The sequence below is a fragment of the Oryx dammah genome, unplaced genomic scaffold, assembly GCF_014754425.2.
Source record: "Oryx dammah isolate SB20612 unplaced genomic scaffold, SCBI_Odam_1.1 HiC_scaffold_28, whole genome shotgun sequence".
Lineage (NCBI taxonomy): Eukaryota > Metazoa > Chordata > Mammalia > Artiodactyla > Bovidae > Oryx > Oryx dammah.
Genome location: NW_024070212.1, coordinates 29,019,642 through 29,039,000, shown reverse-complemented (window position 1 = coordinate 29,039,000; position 19,359 = coordinate 29,019,642). Strand labels below are relative to the sequence as shown.

Genomic DNA, 19,359 nt, shown 5'->3' with positions numbered 1-19,359 from the left:
CTTAATCTTTCTCTTATAAGGCAGAATAGGCTGAAAACACCTTGATAACATATTCATAGGCTTCTTGATTTATCAAGGATATGATCAACACATATCAGGTAAGTTTGGTCTATATTTTTGGACAGGCAGTCTGATGAGATAATGTGGTTTGTGTCATATTTTTTAAAAACAAGAAAAAGCAAAGGCAAAAATAATTATTTTTTCCAAGTTCAGTAGTTTTGTGATTAGGACATCTAAATTTAAAACAAAACTGTTCCTAATTACACCTATATATCTCAGGTACTGAATTGAATGGAATGGCTGTCAACCAGGTTCTGTGCTTATATTTTGTGGTATCAAAACTATGAAAAAATGTTCATAGAAGATTTAGTCAGATAATGGTCAAAACATCATCAGGTCTAACAATGCAAACAAGATTAAATTTTCTCAGCTAAAGATATGCATACCAAAAAATAAGTTTTTCTTTAACATGAGAGAAGAAACCAAATAAATGTGTAGTGTTATAAGGATCACAAAAAGATTTTGTGCATTTCAAGTATTTTTCAAATACAAAAAAATCAAATGGCCTCTCTCTACTTGAAACTGTAATTCCCTCTTTTAAGTCTTAATTATGTGTCTTATCCAAAGCAAACAATGTTTCAAAAGCTGTTACACAACTTTTAAGTAGACTAACAATATTTGTTGATTACGAACTTGAATGACATTTCACATTCACTGTTTCATTTAGTTACAAGAATACTTACATCCCTACTTCGTGGCTCTGGTCATGACAACTTTGTTTACATGACACCTGGTTAAGGCAGATGACTGCAAAAAGAAAGGGTCACTGCAAGGGTCATCAGGGAAGGGGACACAAGGAGAACTGATATTTGAACTTGCAACATCACAAAGCTAGCAAGAACCAAGTTTCAAAACTATCCCATTTTCTCTCCATTACATATGTATTTCTGGAACTATGGTTTCAGAGTTACAAAGCAGAAGACATAAAAATTCAAATTTTTCTTCCATTAGCACAGTAAATTCTTACATTATTCTGTTTATTCTATCTTAGCTCCCTAGAAGATAGTAAGTCTATTTTTAAAAACAGAATACACATATTCTGAATATCGTATGTATATACCATATGTATGGGGCTTCCTTGGTGGCTCAGACGGTAAAGCATCTGCCTGCAATGCGGGAGACCCAAGTTCAATCCCTGGGTCGGGAAGACCCCTTGGAGAAGGAAATGGCAACCCACTCCAGTATTCTTGCCTGGAGAATCCCACGGATGGAGGAGCCTGGCGGGCTACAGTCCACGGAGTTGCGAAGAGTCGGACACGACTGAACGATTTCACTTTCTTTTCCCTATACCATATGTATATGTGTGTACGTTCAGTTGTGTCCGACTCTGTGGGACCCCATGGACTGTAGCCTGCCAGACTCCTCCGTGGGATTTCCCAGGCAAGAATACTGGAGTGGGTTGTCATTTCCTCCTCCAGAGGATCTTCCCAACCCAGGGATCAGACCCAGTCTCTTGCATTTCCTGCACTGGCAGGCGGATTCTTCACCACTGTGCCACCTAGGAAGCCCTATATATGTATACATACATACAATAAACACACAAGAAGTAATTAAAGCTTTTGATATCCTAGTATTTCAGAGGACCAATTCTCTTTAAAAGGCTGGGTCAAGAGATGGCTGCAAGAGAGACTTCAGCCTCAACCAGGGATGTGTCTAAAGAAGTTTTCATCAAACTTCTAAGACACTTCATGAAAATATTAGGCCACAGCTGGTTTGGAAATAATTTGAATTTACAGTTTATATATGATGAAAGAATTAAATATTGAAAAAATATTAGTCATTAAACAGATTTTTGTATAGTCAGAGTTACAAAGCCCCCAAAGACTGCCACATTGTAGACGCTGTGAAGTAAAAGTAAAATGCTGTAAAGTTTGAAGTATTTTAAGTTAGAAATGTTAAGATGACAGTACTGTGGAACTAAAAATATGTAAATTCATACTTTCATGTTAAAAAAGGGGGAAAAAAAAACCCCAGCAATCCAAGAGTAGGTAACTAAGATCCTCTCCTTTAAAAATATAATTTAACAAGAACCAGTATGTATCTGTGAACCAAAGCACACAAAAAAGAAATTAAGAAGAGAAAAGGAAGGAAGGAGGAAGGCAGGCAGGCATGAACCCTAAACCACTCCTAAAGCAAAATGATTAGGGTTGAGGGAGTGGCCCAAATGCACAAGTTAAAGGTTAAGGCAGTTCCACCTAGGAGCCAAACAAAACAAAATAACCATTTGGTAAAAATTATGCCACAAGGTTCTTGATATGCAATTCGTCTTTCAGAGTTATTTCAGGAAGGATGACCCCAATTAGCTATCATTAAAAATAGAGAAGGGTACAGTTTATAGGCCTGTTATAACACAAGTTCAAAGAAATGTGCTAGTTATCTCTGGGTGAGAACAAAAGAAGAAACTGTTCTCCCAAAAGAAAAGTGTCATGTGCAATCAGCACTACTGACATCACTTACTTCTGATGCAAAAGGCAAACAGCTTTCAAGCTCTTGCTCTCAGAATTACAACATGTGAACCTGTTGTTTGTAGTCAACTTAAAAATACTCTGAACACCTGGAGTACCTCTAGATAACAGCAATTTCTTCAAGCCATCAGAGTCAAAATCTGATTAGAAATCCTAGCAGATGGAGTTCAGAGCCTCCAAAATGAATGGTTCTCAGAAGCTAGAAAATGTCCAAAATCCCTTTTAATTTCTCTGGACTCATGAAAAACAAGTAATATAATTTAGAACTTCTGGTCTGTTTAAAAGTACTTAATTTTAGGTACTTTTCCTGTAGGCCCAGTGATTAAGACTTCCCTTCCAGAGGTTCTGAGTTCAATCCCTGGACAGGGAGCAAAGATCCCACATGCTTTGTGGCCAAAAAACAGAAGCAATGTTTTAAGAAATACAACAGACTTTAAAAAAGGCCCACATCAAAAAAATCTTAAAAAAAAAAAAAAGTACTTATAACAGACAAAACAGGCATGCATTCAAAATTTAAAAAGCACAAAGAAACATTCGGCAGAAAAAAAAAATAAATCTTCCATTTCCATTCCCACTTTATCTCCCCTTAAGGCAGCCAGCTTACCCTTTTTCTGTGCAATGAGATTAAGCACTGAACTGAATTATGACTTCAAATACTTATTCCTGTTTCATGAGTTGTTTACATTATTGTCTCAACAGGATTACAGACTTCTCAAGGGCAGTCTGTAAGATCAGTGTCCTCTATAACTTAGACCTAGCCTAGTGAGGAATATGTGTGTACAGCTTGATAAATATGGGTTTAAAAATACATATGTATATTGGTTGAATCTGCCACCAGTTTAGAAGCCTAAGGCTAAGGTTTTACAGATGAAATACAGAATCTCTTTAAAGGCCTTATGTGAAAATAATTTGAGGTACTAGTGAAAGTCGCTCAGTCATGTCCAACTCTTTGCGACCCTGTGGACTAATACAGTCCATAGAATTCTCCAGGCCCGAATACTGGAGTGGGTAGCCTTTCCCTTCTCTCCAGGGAATCTTCCCAACCCAGGGATCAAACCCAGGTCTCCCGTATTGCAGGTGGATTTTTTACCAGCTGAGCCACAAGGGAAGCCCAACAACACTGGAGTGGTTAGCCTAGCCTTGGAGAAGGCAATGGCACCCCCACTCCAGTACTCTTGCCTGGAAAATCCCATGGACGGAGGAGCCTGGTGGGCTGCAGTCCATGGGGTCGCTAAGAGTCAGACACGACTGAGCGACTTCACTTTCACTTTTCACTTTCATGCATTGGAGAAGGAAATGGCAACCCACTCCAGTGTTCTTGCCTGGAGAATCCCAGGGACGGAGGAGCCTGGTGGGCTGCCATCTATGGGGTCGCACAGAGTCGGACACGACTGAAGCGACTTAGCAGCAGCAGCAGCCTAGCCCTTCTCCAGTGGATCTTTCCGACCCAGGAATCAACTGGGGTCTCCTGAATTGCAGGTAGATTCTTTTTTTTTTTTTTTTGGTAGATTCTTTACCAACTGAACTATTAGGGAAGTTCCTCTGAGGTACTAAATTATCATTAAATAAAAAGTGAAAGGTTGGCTACATAAATCAACATGTGAACTGTCAATCCCAGTAAATAAATACACTTAACTTTAGAATCTCTGCTAACTAAGCAAATACTTATTTTATTTTTATGAGAGGTTTTGACTTTTATATGTTAAATTGTGATTTGATGTTCCAAGGCAAACAAATAACCCCAGTTATTTTAAATGATGCTAAGGTAAGCAAGTTACTCTCCACATTTCCTTCACTCCTTTACAACATGTCGAAGAAAACAGAAGGGTAAAAAATGATAAAACTTAAGCTAAGATGCAGCTGAAATGCTTTAGAACTAATTACATCACAAGGAACAAAACAAGGAGGGGATTTTTATCCAGTTCTTTAATTCTAACACCATGAAAAGATTTTACATGAGACTTTGAACTATGATATTCAAGTTAGCCTGATTTACTTTAATCCTCCCAACATCAATTAAAAAGAATCTTTATTTACATTTATATCAAGAATCTAGTGGAAGCAATAAGCAAAATCAGTTGTGCACATGAAATTTTTCTAAGAGCTTTAAGTCCAATGACCTAACAATTTCTTATTTCTGTTTTTGGAATACTATAGTGCAACAAGCAAAGCAAGAGTTGTCATTGTTAATTAAAATTAAAAATGTGATTATTTTAAACACAAAGCTTTAAGGAATACCATTTCAAACCTTGTGAGTAAAACATTTTTTAAAAAGTTACCTAAAACAGAGTATCTGGTTGCTTAGTGAAAATCAAAACAACAGGCCTTAGTGGGTACTCACCTCCACCGTACATGACAGCCAACATGATGGAAGATATCCATGACACTTCACTGGTGGTGGCATTAAATATACCTTCAATTTCTTTGAAGAACACAGTAATAGATTTGGGAAACGCATAAGAGAAGCCAATGGAAATGAAAGCTCCAACTACCACTGCCCACCCCCAGCCTCCATCTGGGGGGGTGTATCCAACTGGACCTCCAACTGCTGGTGGCATTGTAAATGTTGATAAATTCCAAAATGCAGTTCAAATCCAAGTACCTACACAATACAAAATTTAAATGCAATGTCAGCAATAAAGCACTCCCATCTAGTACTCCCAACAGCAAAGTACACTTTACACCTAGCTCTCAAGTAACAGAACTATTTTTCAATACTCTATGAAAATTCTAGGTTTTAATACAGGCTTTGTAAGCTTTTCCCCTTTCTTGTGTATTCTTAAATACTTACTTTCTCTTATTAATATGCTGACTTAAAAGTAATAGGAAGTAGGCACCTGACTTACTAGATACATAGCAATTTGCAAAATACAAGATCATTCTGAACACATAAGAATTGCATTTAATGAGCTGGAAAATAATTTCAAAAAGTTTCCTTTTATCCATCCAATTTCTTTGGTTAAATTCCTAAACAACACACAAGTTGAACTATAAAGTCGAAAGATAGTAGTTTCAAATAAAAGATTATCCCTTTTTCTTGAAGCTACCCAATACTAGTATTTAGCAAGGTTTAGACTGTTAGATTTTGAATAGTTTTGGAAAAGATGGGAGTGGCTGTTCGACAGTAGGCTTACCTGTTTTCTCATGAAGGTCTCTTTTAATTTATTTAAAGCCAGCTTCCACCCTATGTTTAACTCATCCTACAACAGTGTGTGAGTATGTCCACTTCAAATTATCTTCACTCAGACTGTATTACTACAATAAATACAGGTCATAGATGACAAGCTCACTCTTGGCTGCAGCATTCGTTAGTCTAAAACACAAATCCCTAACTTCACACTGTAGGAGCAGTATATTGGTTATCTCCTAAATACTGTTCTTTCCAATCCATATGAACACTTCCAATCTGATTTAAGACACTGGACGTTGTAGGGTAAGGAAGAAGACAGTCCCAAAGGAAGGTTTCTGTAAAGGCAAGGATATAGGTTTCACCACTTCTACAACATTGCACTAAAGGTTCTAAGCCAGCTTGTGCAGGCCAGAGAAAGAAATTACAGGCGTAAAGACTAGAAAGGAAGAAGTAAACCTGTTTTCATTCACAGATGAAAAATTGTCTATGTGCATAATGCTAAGGAATAAAAAAAAAGTATTAGAACTAAAAATGAACTTAATTAGATAGATCTCAGGATATAAGACCAGTAAATTGAAATCAACTCGTTAAGCCAATTTTGAGTTTTCCTTTCATCTAATTGGGCTTCCCTTGTGGCTCAGCTGGTAAAGAATCCACCTGCAATGTGGGAGAGCTGGGTAGGGAGACATCCCCTGGAGAAGGGAAAGGCTACCCACTTCAGTATTCTGGCCTGGAGAATTCCACGGACTAAGTCCAAGGGGTCGCAAAGAGTCGCACATGACTGAGCGACTTTCACTTCACTTTCTTCAACTAATTATGAAAAAAAAAAGCACTTGAATTTTTTCAATCAAAGAAGCACTAAAAAGATTAATTTGCCTCAGAATGTTTACACACAGAGACACCCACACACAGACAGCAGAGTCACTTAACCCATCAAGCTCTGACTCGAACAGCTAATTCATGCTGGACGTGATTAAACTTTGAGCTTGGCTGCCAGCTATGATTTGTCCCAGTTAGTTATAGCAGTTACAATTTTTAGTCACTAAGACTTGCCTCATCAAGTTAATAATATCTTATTCCATTGTGTAAAAATTAAGATTTAAAACTTGAAGCTTTAAAAAGATTCATTAGGAATAAGTATAAGAAATAAGAGTACCCAAATTTTGAAAGAAAGAACACTTCGAAACCCAGACATGGATTCAACAGTTCTGCCACCACCCAAAAAATGGTTGTCCTTCCTAACTTAAAAATTCTGACAGTACTTAATAGAAAGTGTGTAATATCATCTAAACAAACTATTTTCTTCCAAACTGACCAAACTTGAGCTATAAACAAAAGGGTTCATTCAAAAAGTGAAAGTGAGCAGGCCTCCTTGTACAGTTTTCAGAGCCCCAGTGAGAAGAGGGAATGCGCAAATCCAGAGGCTAAAAGAGATTAAAGTTTTATATTTTAATCCTTACAGTGTGCACAGCAGCCTTCCTATTAGCATAGCTATTAGTTTATGACTCTCCAGTAGTTGCCTGATAGTGATAGGAAGATTTTTTTTTTAAGTGATAAGATAATGAGAAAGTTCTTCATCAATTGACTTGGAAAGAATAGGAAACAGTAAATAATCCTAACTTTTCTTAGCAATGGTGGTGGTGACAAGAACCACCTTCTAGATTTTCTGATTTCTCTCCTTTTTTCATAACTCTCAGAAATTGTGCAAGTAAACATTTGGAAATTCAAAGTTGAGCTTCCTACCCCTCATGTTCTGCCCCTACTCTAGAAGAGTTACAAAAGCCCCTGCAAATAGTATTCACTATGTTCTCTACACTTTCCATCAACATTTAAAACAAAGCCATTGTCATTTCCTAAAATGATAATGGCCTGTATGTGAACTTAAAAGAGCAAAAAGTACCTAAAACCAATTATCGAAAAGAATTTGTTACTAAGTGTAGACCAGTTTTACATATCAAATTCACATACAAACATTCACATCCAGAAAGGCTGATTAACTGAAGCTATTGATGCTGAAGTAGCCAATCTACTACTCTTTATAACTGTCCCCCAGTCCAGCTTCACGGCTTTCAGAACCACTTGCCCCAAGGTAGATCGCAAGATTCAAGGACTAGGAAACCTCCTTTGCCTTTTCTATTTTGAAATGGAATACAATGAAGAAAACCAAAACAAACTTTTTAAAAAAAACTACAAACAAGCAGAAGGCACCAAAGAAAATGAGACAGGAGGGAAGGGGACAGGGCATAAGCTTTTTTCCGCCCCCTGCAAGATCTTAGTTCCCTGGCCAGGACAGCATCAAGCCCTACCCACTGGACTGCCACAGAATTCCCAGGATACAACTTTTAAAAGGAGGTCATAGCTGTTCAGGACAAAAACTGGTTAGAACAGATCAGGTCAAGATGGTGGAAGTTTCAACTTTATGGACCTTGGGCATCCTTACAGATTCATTGTTACATATTAGCATACACATGAACCCACCCATACGTGCTATGACAGTTCTAAGGTCAACCATAAAAGACCAAAGAGTCGGTGGTGGCCCAATTTCTAAAAATCTCTGCTCCTTCCCCACAAAAAAATGGAATAATCCTCCCCCATAGTGAAACTAGCCAGCCCATAAAAACTAACACCCCATCCCCTGGGGCCGCTCTCACATTCTGATACAGCCCACACTTAAGGAGTGTTATCTCCCAGGGCTGCTCTTGCCTTTTGAGATGGACCACATTCTATCTATGGGGTATCTCCCAGGGCATCTCACCTTCTGAGATGGCACATACTTTGTCTATGGAGTGTTTATCTCCTTAATGGGCTTCCCTGATAGCTCAGTTGATAAAGAATCTGCCTGCAATGCAGGAGACCCTGGTTCAATCCCTGGGATGGGAAGATCCCCTGGAGAAGGTAAAGGCTACCCACTCCAGTCTTCTGGCCTGGGAAATTCCATGGACTATACAGTCCACGAGGTCGCAAAGTGTTGGACACTACTGAGCAGCTTTCACTTCATCTTAAATAAAACTGTTTTTCCACTTAGTTCTGGGGTAGAGCCTCTTGCCTACCCGCTTGTATCCTTCCAAGCATCCTATACTTAAATCTATTTCTTGTCAATTGCTTTGCCTCTTGCTGAATTCCTTCTGCACTGAGACATAAAAGAACCTGAGTTTCATTACGTCCTGAGACCAAGTATGTGGTTTCAGCTGAGAGACTGTGGATTTGTTCAGTTCAGTCGCTCAGTTGTGTCCGACTCTTTGTGATCCCATGAACTGCAGCACGCCAGGCCTCCCTGTCCATCACCAACTCTTGGAGCTTACTCAAACTCATGCCCATTGAGTTGGTGATGCCATCCAACCATCTGTTGTCCCCTTCTCCTCCCACCTTCAATCTTTCCCAGCATTAGGGTCTTTTCAAACGAGTCAGCTCTTCGCATCAGGTGGCCAAAGTATTGGAGTTTCAGAATCAGTCCTTCCAATGAATATTCAGGACTGATTTCCTTTAGTTTGGACTGGTTGGGTCTCCTTGGAGTCCAAGGGACTCTCAAGAGTCTTCTCCAACACCACAGTTCAAAAGCATCAATTCTTCGGCACTCAGTTTTCTTTATAGTTCTAAACCAGAGTTTGTTCAAGTCCCATCTGAGAAGTATGTATGTGTTCGAGGTGTGCAGTTTCAAAAGAATAAATACTACTGTAACTGGTTAGGCCAACACTCAGCAGTTTTGAAATACATGATTTTTGATCAAATGGCATATAAAGAACTTAATCTCCCTTATCACTCAAGGTAAACCCAGCCAATATTATAAGAAATTATACCTAACACCCTTGAAGAGAAATGAACTATTTTCTAACCAGAATACTTCAGTATACATGAAAATTGATTCTAAATCTTGTTTTTAGTTTAACACATATTTATAATTCCCAAAATGTCAACATTCGTAACTATTTATGGATTTAAAAATCATTTACATGATCAGATCATCCTACAAATAAGGTTTTTGATCTAAAGCAATTTTAAGCAGATATGTTGTTGGAAAAGAGTTTAATGGTCAGCTTCTTCAGATGATTATGTATATTCTCTGATATGTTAACAAAAGTTGAGAAGTGATGCCTCCTTGAGACCTCCCCTGACTTCCCAAGTGCAGGTTCAAACAGTTGCTAATCAGGAAAGGGAGAAAATGAAGAAACCAGGATCAGTCAAGAAACAGTTCAGTTCAGTTGCTCAGTGTGTCCAACTGTTTTCAACCCCATGGACTGCCGCATGCCAGCCTTCTCTGTCCATTACCAACTTCCGGAGCTAGCTCAATCTTATGTCCATTGAGTCCATGATGCCATCCAACCATCTCATCCTCGTCCCCTTCTCCTCCTGCCTTCAATCTTTCCCAGCATCAGGGTCTTTTCCAATGAGTCAGTTCTTCACATCAGGTGGCCAAAGTACTGGAGTTTCAGCTTCAACATCAGTCCTTCCATGGAACACCCAGGACTGATCTCCTTTAGGATGGACTGGTTGGATCTCTTTGCAGTCCAAGACACTCTTCAAGAGTCTTCTCCAACACCACAGTTCAAAAGCATCAATTCTTTGGAAACAACAGTGTTTAATATTAATACTCTACGGTAGCTCTTTGATATTGCTATAATGACCCCATTTTACCAAGATGAATCTGAATTTTCTTTTATCTTCTTTTAGAAATGAGGATAAAACCTTTATAAGTAGTATAGAAAACTGATGAAGCTGATCATATCTGCAAATGGTCAAACATGCAAACTTAAAGGGAATGAATATATTTACGTGTGTATATTTATACTATGTACATACTGACTTCAAAAAGAAAAACATGAAGTTCATTAGCTATTAAATATACCAAGATGAAAAGTAATCTATAGTAGCAGATTAAACCCTCTTGTCTATAACAATTTCCTGTGTGCCATGCTGTATTTCTTGCCCATTTCACTCTTGTCACTATCCAAATACAAACTGTGGTATAACTTTATGAACTATATCATCCCAAAGAACAAGGGTTAGTTTTTATTAGTGCAATAAAAAAAGCATACTTTGTTAATCAAGATTCTTTGAAAGGCAGGATTTTTAGGGTCATTAGATTCCAAGAGGATCAACTGTCAATATGCTAAATCATCAAATTTCATCTGATTGTTACTGCAATTAACACTTGCAAAATTATGAATCACAGACTGTATAATCATTTAAAAGTTATATTAGGATACCCACTACTTTTTTGCTTTCATATAATAAAATCTGAGTGCCCCCAGTGAAAAGCAGTAAACAAGACAGGCACAGGTAAACAAATTAAGTAAACTAAATAAATATGTTCTGCTGCTGCTGCTAAGTCACTTCAGTCGTGTCCAACTCTGTGCAACTCCATAGACGGCAGCCCACCAGGCTCCCCCATCCCTGGGATTCTCCAGGCAAGAATACTGGAGTGGGTTGCCATATCCTTCTCCAATGCATGAAAGTGAAAAGTGAAAGTGAAGTCGCTCAGTCGTGTCCAACTCTTCAACCCCATGGACTGCAGCCTACCAGGCTCCTCCGTCCATGGGATTTTCCAGGCAAGAGTACTGGAGTGGGGTGCCATTGCCTTCTCTGAAATATGTTCTAAGTATATATAAAACTTTACAATGGTTGAAGGTTGGGAAGGGGAGATAACATCCTCTTTCCTTGTTTGACTTGTTCCAACTAACATACATTGCTTTATAATAAAGAAAACAGAAAGCAGCAAAGTTTTAAAAGATGACAAAGTTATATGTGCTTATGTGACTAGAAACATTAAATGTACCTGTCATTCTATCATCCTCATGTAGTGAAAAGTGAAAGTTGCTCAGTTGTGTCCGACTCTTTGCAACCCCATTATAGTTCATGGAATTCTCCAGGCCAGAATACTGAGTGGGTAGCCTTTTGTTTCTCCAGGGGATCTTCCCAACCCAGCGATTGAACTCAGGTCTCTCGCATTGCAAGCAGATTCTTTACCAGCTGAGCCACCAGGGAAGCCCTGGTGTAAGCCCTCGTGTAAGTTAGTTACATGCAATGTAAATTCTAAACTTATTTCTAGGATAGTCATGCATAAGCATAAAAATAAACATGAGACTGTATTTCATGTTTTATGGCCTGCTTTTCCTATTCAATATCTGAAGCATTTTTTGATACATGCCTAGTTCTGTAACTTTTTTTGGCTGCACTATGCAGCATGCAAGGTCTTAGTTCCCTGATCAGAGATTGAACCCATGCTCCTGCAGTGGAAGCATGAAGTCCTAACCACTGGGCTGCGAGGGAATTCCCTCTAACATTTTTTTAAAATAGTGTTATTCTATTCTGTGGATGTACCATACTTTAAAAAATCACTTATTGTTGAACACATAGATTGTTACATGGAATTTCTACAAAATTCTAAGGTTTTTAATTCATATTGTAAAAAATAAAAGGAGCCTATTTTTCACTCTTTCATTGTATTTTGTGGCAAAAGCATTTTAAACTATGAATCACACTAATATTCAGAACGCTGAGAACAGTATCTCAAAAATGGTAAGGTTTACTTTAGACAGACAATAACATTTTTCTCTCCAATATAAAAGTCTGTGGATTAATTTAGGGCTGAGCATGAATTAAAATCTTTGGGTAAAGGTGGACATCTACTCAAAACAGTAGGAAATTCATTTAAAAAAAAATATTTATTTATTTTTGGCTGTGCCCTGTCTTCAGATGCTTGCAGGCTTTCTTTCTCTAGTTGCAGGCACTCTCCAGTTGCAGAGCAAGGGTTCGAGGCTTCTCATTTCGGTGCTTCTCTTGTTGCAGGTCATGGGCTCCAGAGTATGGTCTCAGTAGTTGCAGTGCACAGGCTGAGCTGCCCCACACACGGCATGTGGGATCTTCCTGGACTAGGAATCAAACTTGTGTCCCCTGCACTGGCAGGCAAATTCTTAACCAACAACGGATCACCAGGGAAGTCCGACAAATTCATTTTTTACTTTTCACTGCAAATTCCTAACTTGCAGAACACTATCCCACCTCAGTGTGGTTGGGCATCTGGGCTACCCTCAAATGTCACACCACAGAGAAGCTAAAGTACTATGTCTGTAATGTAAGTATTTTAGAAAATAGTAGCATAATAAACAAAAAACCATGAGATCAAGTTAATTTAAATACTCTAACACTGGAGCTTACATATGGGGTTAAGGAGGCAAATAATGATGTCCAAAGATTAGAAAATAACTTCTCTGGGGGCATACCCTGGTGGTCCAGTAGTGAGGATGCTGCGCTTTCACTGCTTTAACTGCTGTGGCAGTTATTTGCTCATTAAAAAACAAAAAAGAACTCATGGATATTTCAAAGCTTTAAGTTAATAAAATCAATTTTTTATTAAGACACAATTAAAATTGACAGTCACAAGAGGCACCAATGCTTTAGGATACCTTAAAAATCAATTCAGAAACAAACGCAAAGATAGGAGTATAATTGTGTTCCAAATCCACATATTGATGTGACAGAAGCATTTAGTAATTTTCAAAAATGAAATTATTTTTCATTAACAATACCATAAGTTTATTTAATGCTAAAATTCTATTTCAGTCCACTAATATCATTACTGTTTTTCTGAATATACCTTGCCACATGAAATTAATGGCCTCTATGACATCTTAACTCAATGATTCTTGGCTGCTGCTGCTGCTAAGTCAATCAGTCATGTCCGACTCTGTGCAACCCCACAGACGGCAGCCCACCAGGCTCCTCTGTCCCTGGGATTCTCCAGGCAAAAATACTGGAGTGGGTTGCCATAGCATGCTGGAAAAAACTAATAGACTAATTCCCATATTTGTTTCTTTCTTTGTAAGTAACTATTTCCCTCATTAGCTTAAGTGTGTGCTTCTAGATCTTCAAGACAGAAGCTTTTGTTTCAACTTATAAAAAAGCTAAGGAACTCTCTTGGCAGTCCAGTGGTTAGGATTCCATGCTTTCAGTGCCAGGGGACAGGGTTTGGTTCCTAGTCAGAGAACTAAGCTGGGTGCAAAGCAAAACAAACAAAAACAAAACAAAACAAAAAACACCAACTAATCTCTCCACCAGGACCAAATGATGTTAGGATTCAAAGAACGTGACTTTCCCAGTTTTTGAGGGTGGGGGAAAAATATGAAACAAAGAACCCTCCAGTGATGTTATGCTTTCTGTGTTAAGAAACACAGGCAGAAAGGTATTTTGCTTCAGCACATAGAGCTTACCTGATCAGTCTCACTTTCTTGAGTTATTACTACAGCAGATGTTGTCTTCTTTAATGCTTCATTTTCACTTGATTCCAGCAGATTAAGAAAGTTGGAGGCTGTGTCCTCCAAAGGCAGGTTTTGCTTGGCAGAATTTCAGGCTATATTTTGGAATACTTTTATATGTTGTTTTCTATAGCACTACAAATACATATTCAACAAATCAATATCTAAGTGGGCCATTTCAGTTTATTATTGTATGACCTACCTTGTTCCAAAATCTAAAGACTGAATTAAAATTATAATTAGACATACTGTCAAAACAGTGTCATTTATGTTACACTTTGAATACGAATGAATATTTGAATACAATTATTGGTATTTCTGTTAGACTCTACTTCACTACCAGTATTCTGAAGCTAACTGGGGAAAATTACAAATTATTAACAGATAAACAACAAAGAAAGCTTTTCCTTTTCTTGCAAAAGGCTGAGTTGAACTTCTCACTCACAGTGATAATTAACACTATACTTAGTTTCACATTAAAAAAAAAAGTTTTGAAACCTAGAAGCAACAAAGTAATATGCGGACATTTCATTTCATTTCATAGCTTTTATTTTCATCCTGAAAGTTTCAAGCCATATTTTAAAATATGTATTTCTTCATCTTTTAGTAAGTTCTTGTATACATATTTGTTTAGTAAATATCCTTTGAATTGAGTCTGAACTTCATTACTATGCTACCTTTGACCCTCACTATCTCAAAGAACCAAGTTTAATTTTCTTACTTGTCTTATTAGTACTGTCAAACTACATAAGAGTATTAAAACTGAGTACTCTTTGGCATTAAAGCATTATCCACCATTCTCAAATGTTTGTTTACAAAGCTTTTTAAGACTAGACACTAAAGATGTATCAAAAAAGTCAGCATTATTACCTCAAAATTTACTATAATTAAACTTAAATAGCCTTTGTAATTGCTGACAATATAACTTTATGTTCTAAGATAATAATCAGTTCCTTTATTAGAAATACCTAATTTTCAAGTGAGTGTTTTTTATTTTCCCACAAACAGGTAATTGTTAGGCCATTTCTCTGCCCTCTGCTACATCAAGTAGATGTACCTCTAGGAGATGGAGACAGTAATTTTAAAAATATGCTTCCTGAATACAAGGGAAAATTATTCTGTTTCAATTTGTGAAAGTCATTTTGTTCTCCCTTAGCATAGCTGCTGTTGTTTAAGTCATGTCCGACTCTTTGTGACCCCATGGACTGCAGCATGCCAGCCTTCCTTGTCCTCCACGATCTCCAGAAATGTGATCAATCTCATGTCCACTGAGTCAGTGATGCCATCCAGTCATCTCATCCTTTGTCATCCCCTTCTCTTCTTGCCCCCAATCTTTCCCAGCATCAGGGTCTTTTCCATGTGTCGGCTCTTCACATCAGGTGCCAAAGTATTGGAGCTTCAGCTCCAATTGGAATTCATATTCCAATGAATATTCAGGACTGTTTTCTTTTAGATTGACTAGCTTGATCTCCTTGCAGTCCAAGGGACTCTCAAGAGTCTTCTCCAGCACAACAATTCAAAAGCATCAATTCTTTGGCACTCAGCCTTCTTTGGGCAAAGTGATGTCTCTGCTTTTTGATACACTGTCTAGGTTGGTCAGAGCTTTTCTTCCAAGAAGCAAGCGTCTTTTAATTTCATAGCTGCAGTCCCCCTTTGATCTCTCTCATTTGTGAGGTCAGGATTTATGATTTAGTACACAGAAGTCAGTGGCCAAAAAATTTACTTAACTGACACCATGAGTTGTGTGCTGTGTTGCATCACAGGTTCTGGCTAACTTCATTCTCACATCAGAAGTACAGGAGTTAGGAGCAGGAGTTCTTAGCTTTTTTGGTGCCACAGATTAAATTCTAAATTTTACATAGAGGTCAATGAAAAGTTTTTCCCCAACCAAGTAAGTTCATAGCCTCCTTGAATTCCATCCAACATGGAGTATCAACCTGCATATCTCAGGTTAAAACCTCTGATTGGGGAATAGAAGAGAAAGTTAATAAAGTAATAAGCTTTGGTTCTCAAAAGCTCAATACGGCAATTTACAAAAGCTCTGTTATTATCCAAAACAACACACTAAAACAGTATCAGCAGGTCTTCATTCATTTAATAATCTTCAGAAGATTTATATAAGAAGAGCAAAATCAGAGGGAAGAAATATTTTTCAATGCATGATCAAATATGAAGCTTACACTGCCTATACATTTTGAGGAATTTCTCCTTTATATGAAGGCTAAATCACTGTAATCAAATCAGATTCAATGTTATGAGTAGTTGTAATCAGCAATAGGGCAGTGTGGACAACCAGAGGGGCTAGATCCCACTGTTTCTGCATAAATGGTCAGTAGCACTCTTCAGTGACTCAGCCCATGCAACCAATAACACTGTTGTGGATGTGAACTCATATAGTTATTGTGCATAATGTACCCCTAGAAGAAAAATCACCTCAATAGGATTCTAACTGCTCTTTTAATCACTTCTCTGTAAGACACCACAGCTCACAAGTCACCTATTCTAGTCTTTATGCCATAAATCCATTATGAAATAGATCCTACAACCAAAAAGAAAGAGAGGAAGCAGAAGGGGAAGAGGCATAAGAAGAGGGAAAAGGAGGAGAAGGAGAAAAAATTACAGAGGGAAAAATTTGGAGAAAAATTTGTCAGGGCAAATTAAAAGATGAATAACATACAACTTAAAAGGTCATGGTACTAATCTAATAATGACAACAGCCTAAACTAGGGGTGGGGTGGGATGGGAAAAAGTGGACGTAAGAGATAACCAAGGGAAGAAGGGGTTGGCACTTAAATGCATTTGGTAGGGAAGGAGCCCACTAGAGAAGTATTAAAATGACTCCGATTTTAAGCCTGGCTATCTGGAGTAATCAATCCCTGTCCTCAAGGAATTTAAAACCTGTAATCTGGTTACAGCTAGAGGTTTAGATTTGGTAGTAAGTGATTCTACCAGAAATTCCTTCAAACCTATGGTAACAGATAAGCTCTGCAAGAAAGAACAAAGACCAAAAGAATCCCTGCCAATTTAAGAAAAGAAATTCTAAATGTTCCTAATACTAAAAGCCATTTGAAACATTAAGGACAAATGCTAAAAAACATTCTAATAAAATATGTACTGGCTTTCAAAGAGAATGTATCTTGGTACATTCAAATACATTTCTCCAAAAAGACAGTGTTACAATCATATATGATACATGATATGATACTGTGCTTCCCTCGTAGCTCAGTTGTAAAGAATCTCCCTGCCAGTGCAGGAGACCTGGGTTCAAGTCCTGGGTTGGGAAGATCCCCTGAAGAAGGAAATGGCAACCCACTCCAGTACGCTTGCCTGGAAAATCCCATGGATGGAGGAGCCTGGTAGGCTACAGTCCACGGGGTCACAAAAAGTCGGACATGACTGAGCGACTTCACTCTCACTCATATTATATTAAGCACATAAATTTTTAACTTGCCCTTCCTATTCAAACTATCTTTTCTGTAGAGGTATTCTAGCTACTCAGTTAAGACAAAGGGACTTCCCTGTGGTCCAGAGGTTAAGAATCTACCTTGCAATGCAGGGGACATGGATTTGATCCCTGGTCAGAGAATAAAGATCCTACATGCCTCAGAGCAACTGAGCCTGCATGCCACAACTAGAGAGCCCAAGTGCCACAACTAAGACTCAACACAGCCAAATAAATAAATAAATATATTTCTTTTAATTAAGAAGGAATGTTAGAATTAAACTGCCATTTGCAAACCACCAATGAAATAACAGAATTAGGCCATCAAGATAGCAGTATGAAGGACAAATATCATATGCCCCCCAATGGAAATACACACCGTCACTATGAATTATATTTGCCCTTTCCACCGCACCATACCTCCTCTCAGAAATCAAACCTCAATCTAGCTACCAGTTTACAGAAAATACAATAGAACATGTTAAACTAGGACATGTTAAATCTATACCAGCGGGACACATTCAACAAAATCCAGAATGAGGGAAACTGCATAAAAATGATATGGTACCTTCAACAAATAAGAGGAAAATAAGAAAAAAGGGAAGACATACCAACCAAAAGTAATGTGTGACCTTATTTAGATCTCAAATCAAACTGATCAATTATTTTGAAACAGTTTAGGAAAATGTGAATACTGCTTAGTTTTTTGGTGATATTAATATTTAAAGGCAGAACAATGGTTATGGTTGTTTCTTTAAAGCATCATCTTGGTTTTTTTTTTTTTAAGGAAGAGTTACTTTAAATTTTTTTTAATTTATTTTTTGTTGTGCTGAGTCTTCAATGCGCCACGGTGTTCTCTAGTTGCGGCAAGCAGAGGCTACTATCTAGTTGTGGTGCTCGGGCTTCTCATTGTGGTGGCTTCTCTTGTTGCAGAGCGCCTGGTCTAGAGCCTAACTGCATCAGTAGTTGCGGCTCCCAGACTCTAGAGCACAGGCTCAGTAGTTGTGGTACAAGGACTTAATTGCTCTGCGGCATGTGGGATCTTCCGAGATCAGGGATCAAACCTGTGTCTCCTGCATTGGCAGGCAAATTCTTTATCACGGAGCCACCAGGGAAGCCCAAGAGTTATATCTTCTGGGGATATACTGAAATATTTACATATTATTATACTGAATATTATACTGAAATATTTACTGTATCTGTTTTGCTTCACAATAATATAATAGGGGGCAGAGAGAAGCAGGTAGGAGTACAGATGAAACATTAATGGCTGTTTGAAACTTCAATTGGGTTTTGAAAGTTGCCGTAATAAATTGTATAGAAGGGGAAAAAATCACTATCAATAACTGCAAAAAGACATTTCCAGTCTTTACAAGCTGAACAGCCCTGGGCTAGTCACATAACCTCTTAATGTCCACATTGGGTAGATGGAGAAAAAAAAAAACCCTCATATTTGCTCAAGCTAGAAACCTAGGAAATATTTTTAACTTCTCTGGCTTTCCCAGTCTTCCACATATGGTCTATCATTGAATCCTGTCTGTTTCCCTCTCTCTTCCATCTTCCCCCTACTGTCCATCTTGTCCATCACTGTGATCTCACAAAATTCCAAAAGCCTCCAACCTGTTCTCCACTTTGTAATCAGAGTGGTATTTCTAAAATTCAGTCTGATCGTGCCATTCCCAACCCCATTTATAACCATTAAACTTGATTCATTTAGCTTCAAGAGCACTTCCTTAAGTCTTTTTACTTGGTCCCTTCCCTACTCCTTAAAATGACTAATTAAGGCCTTTCATTATTTGATATTGCCCATCTCTCCAACTCCTATCTTTCCGTGTTCTCTGTGCTCTATTTTTATGCTTTAGCAAAACTCTTTTAAGTTCTTCTAATGTACCCTGTATTCTGACTGCAGCTTCAGTACTCAGATCTGGAATGCTCTTTTCACTATTACTCTCTGGCTTTAGCTAACTCCTATTCATCCTTCAAGTCTCAAGTTAAACAGCATTTCCTCAG

The 19,359-nt window shown here is 38.0% G+C and overlaps 1 protein-coding gene across 1 annotated transcript in view; it reads right to left on the bottom strand.

Annotated features, from left to right (window-relative positions):
• The window catches only part of SLC16A1 (solute carrier family 16 member 1), a 31,925-nt gene that overhangs the window by 9,750 nt on the left and 2,816 nt on the right, over positions 1–19,359 (bottom strand). Inside the window, exon 2 of the mRNA XM_040231018.1 lies at positions 4,867–5,127. Coding sequence (XP_040086952.1) covers positions 4,867–5,083 — 217 coding nt within the window. The 5' untranslated portion in view covers positions 5,084–5,127. The remainder of the gene's footprint in view (positions 1–4,866; positions 5,128–19,359) is intronic.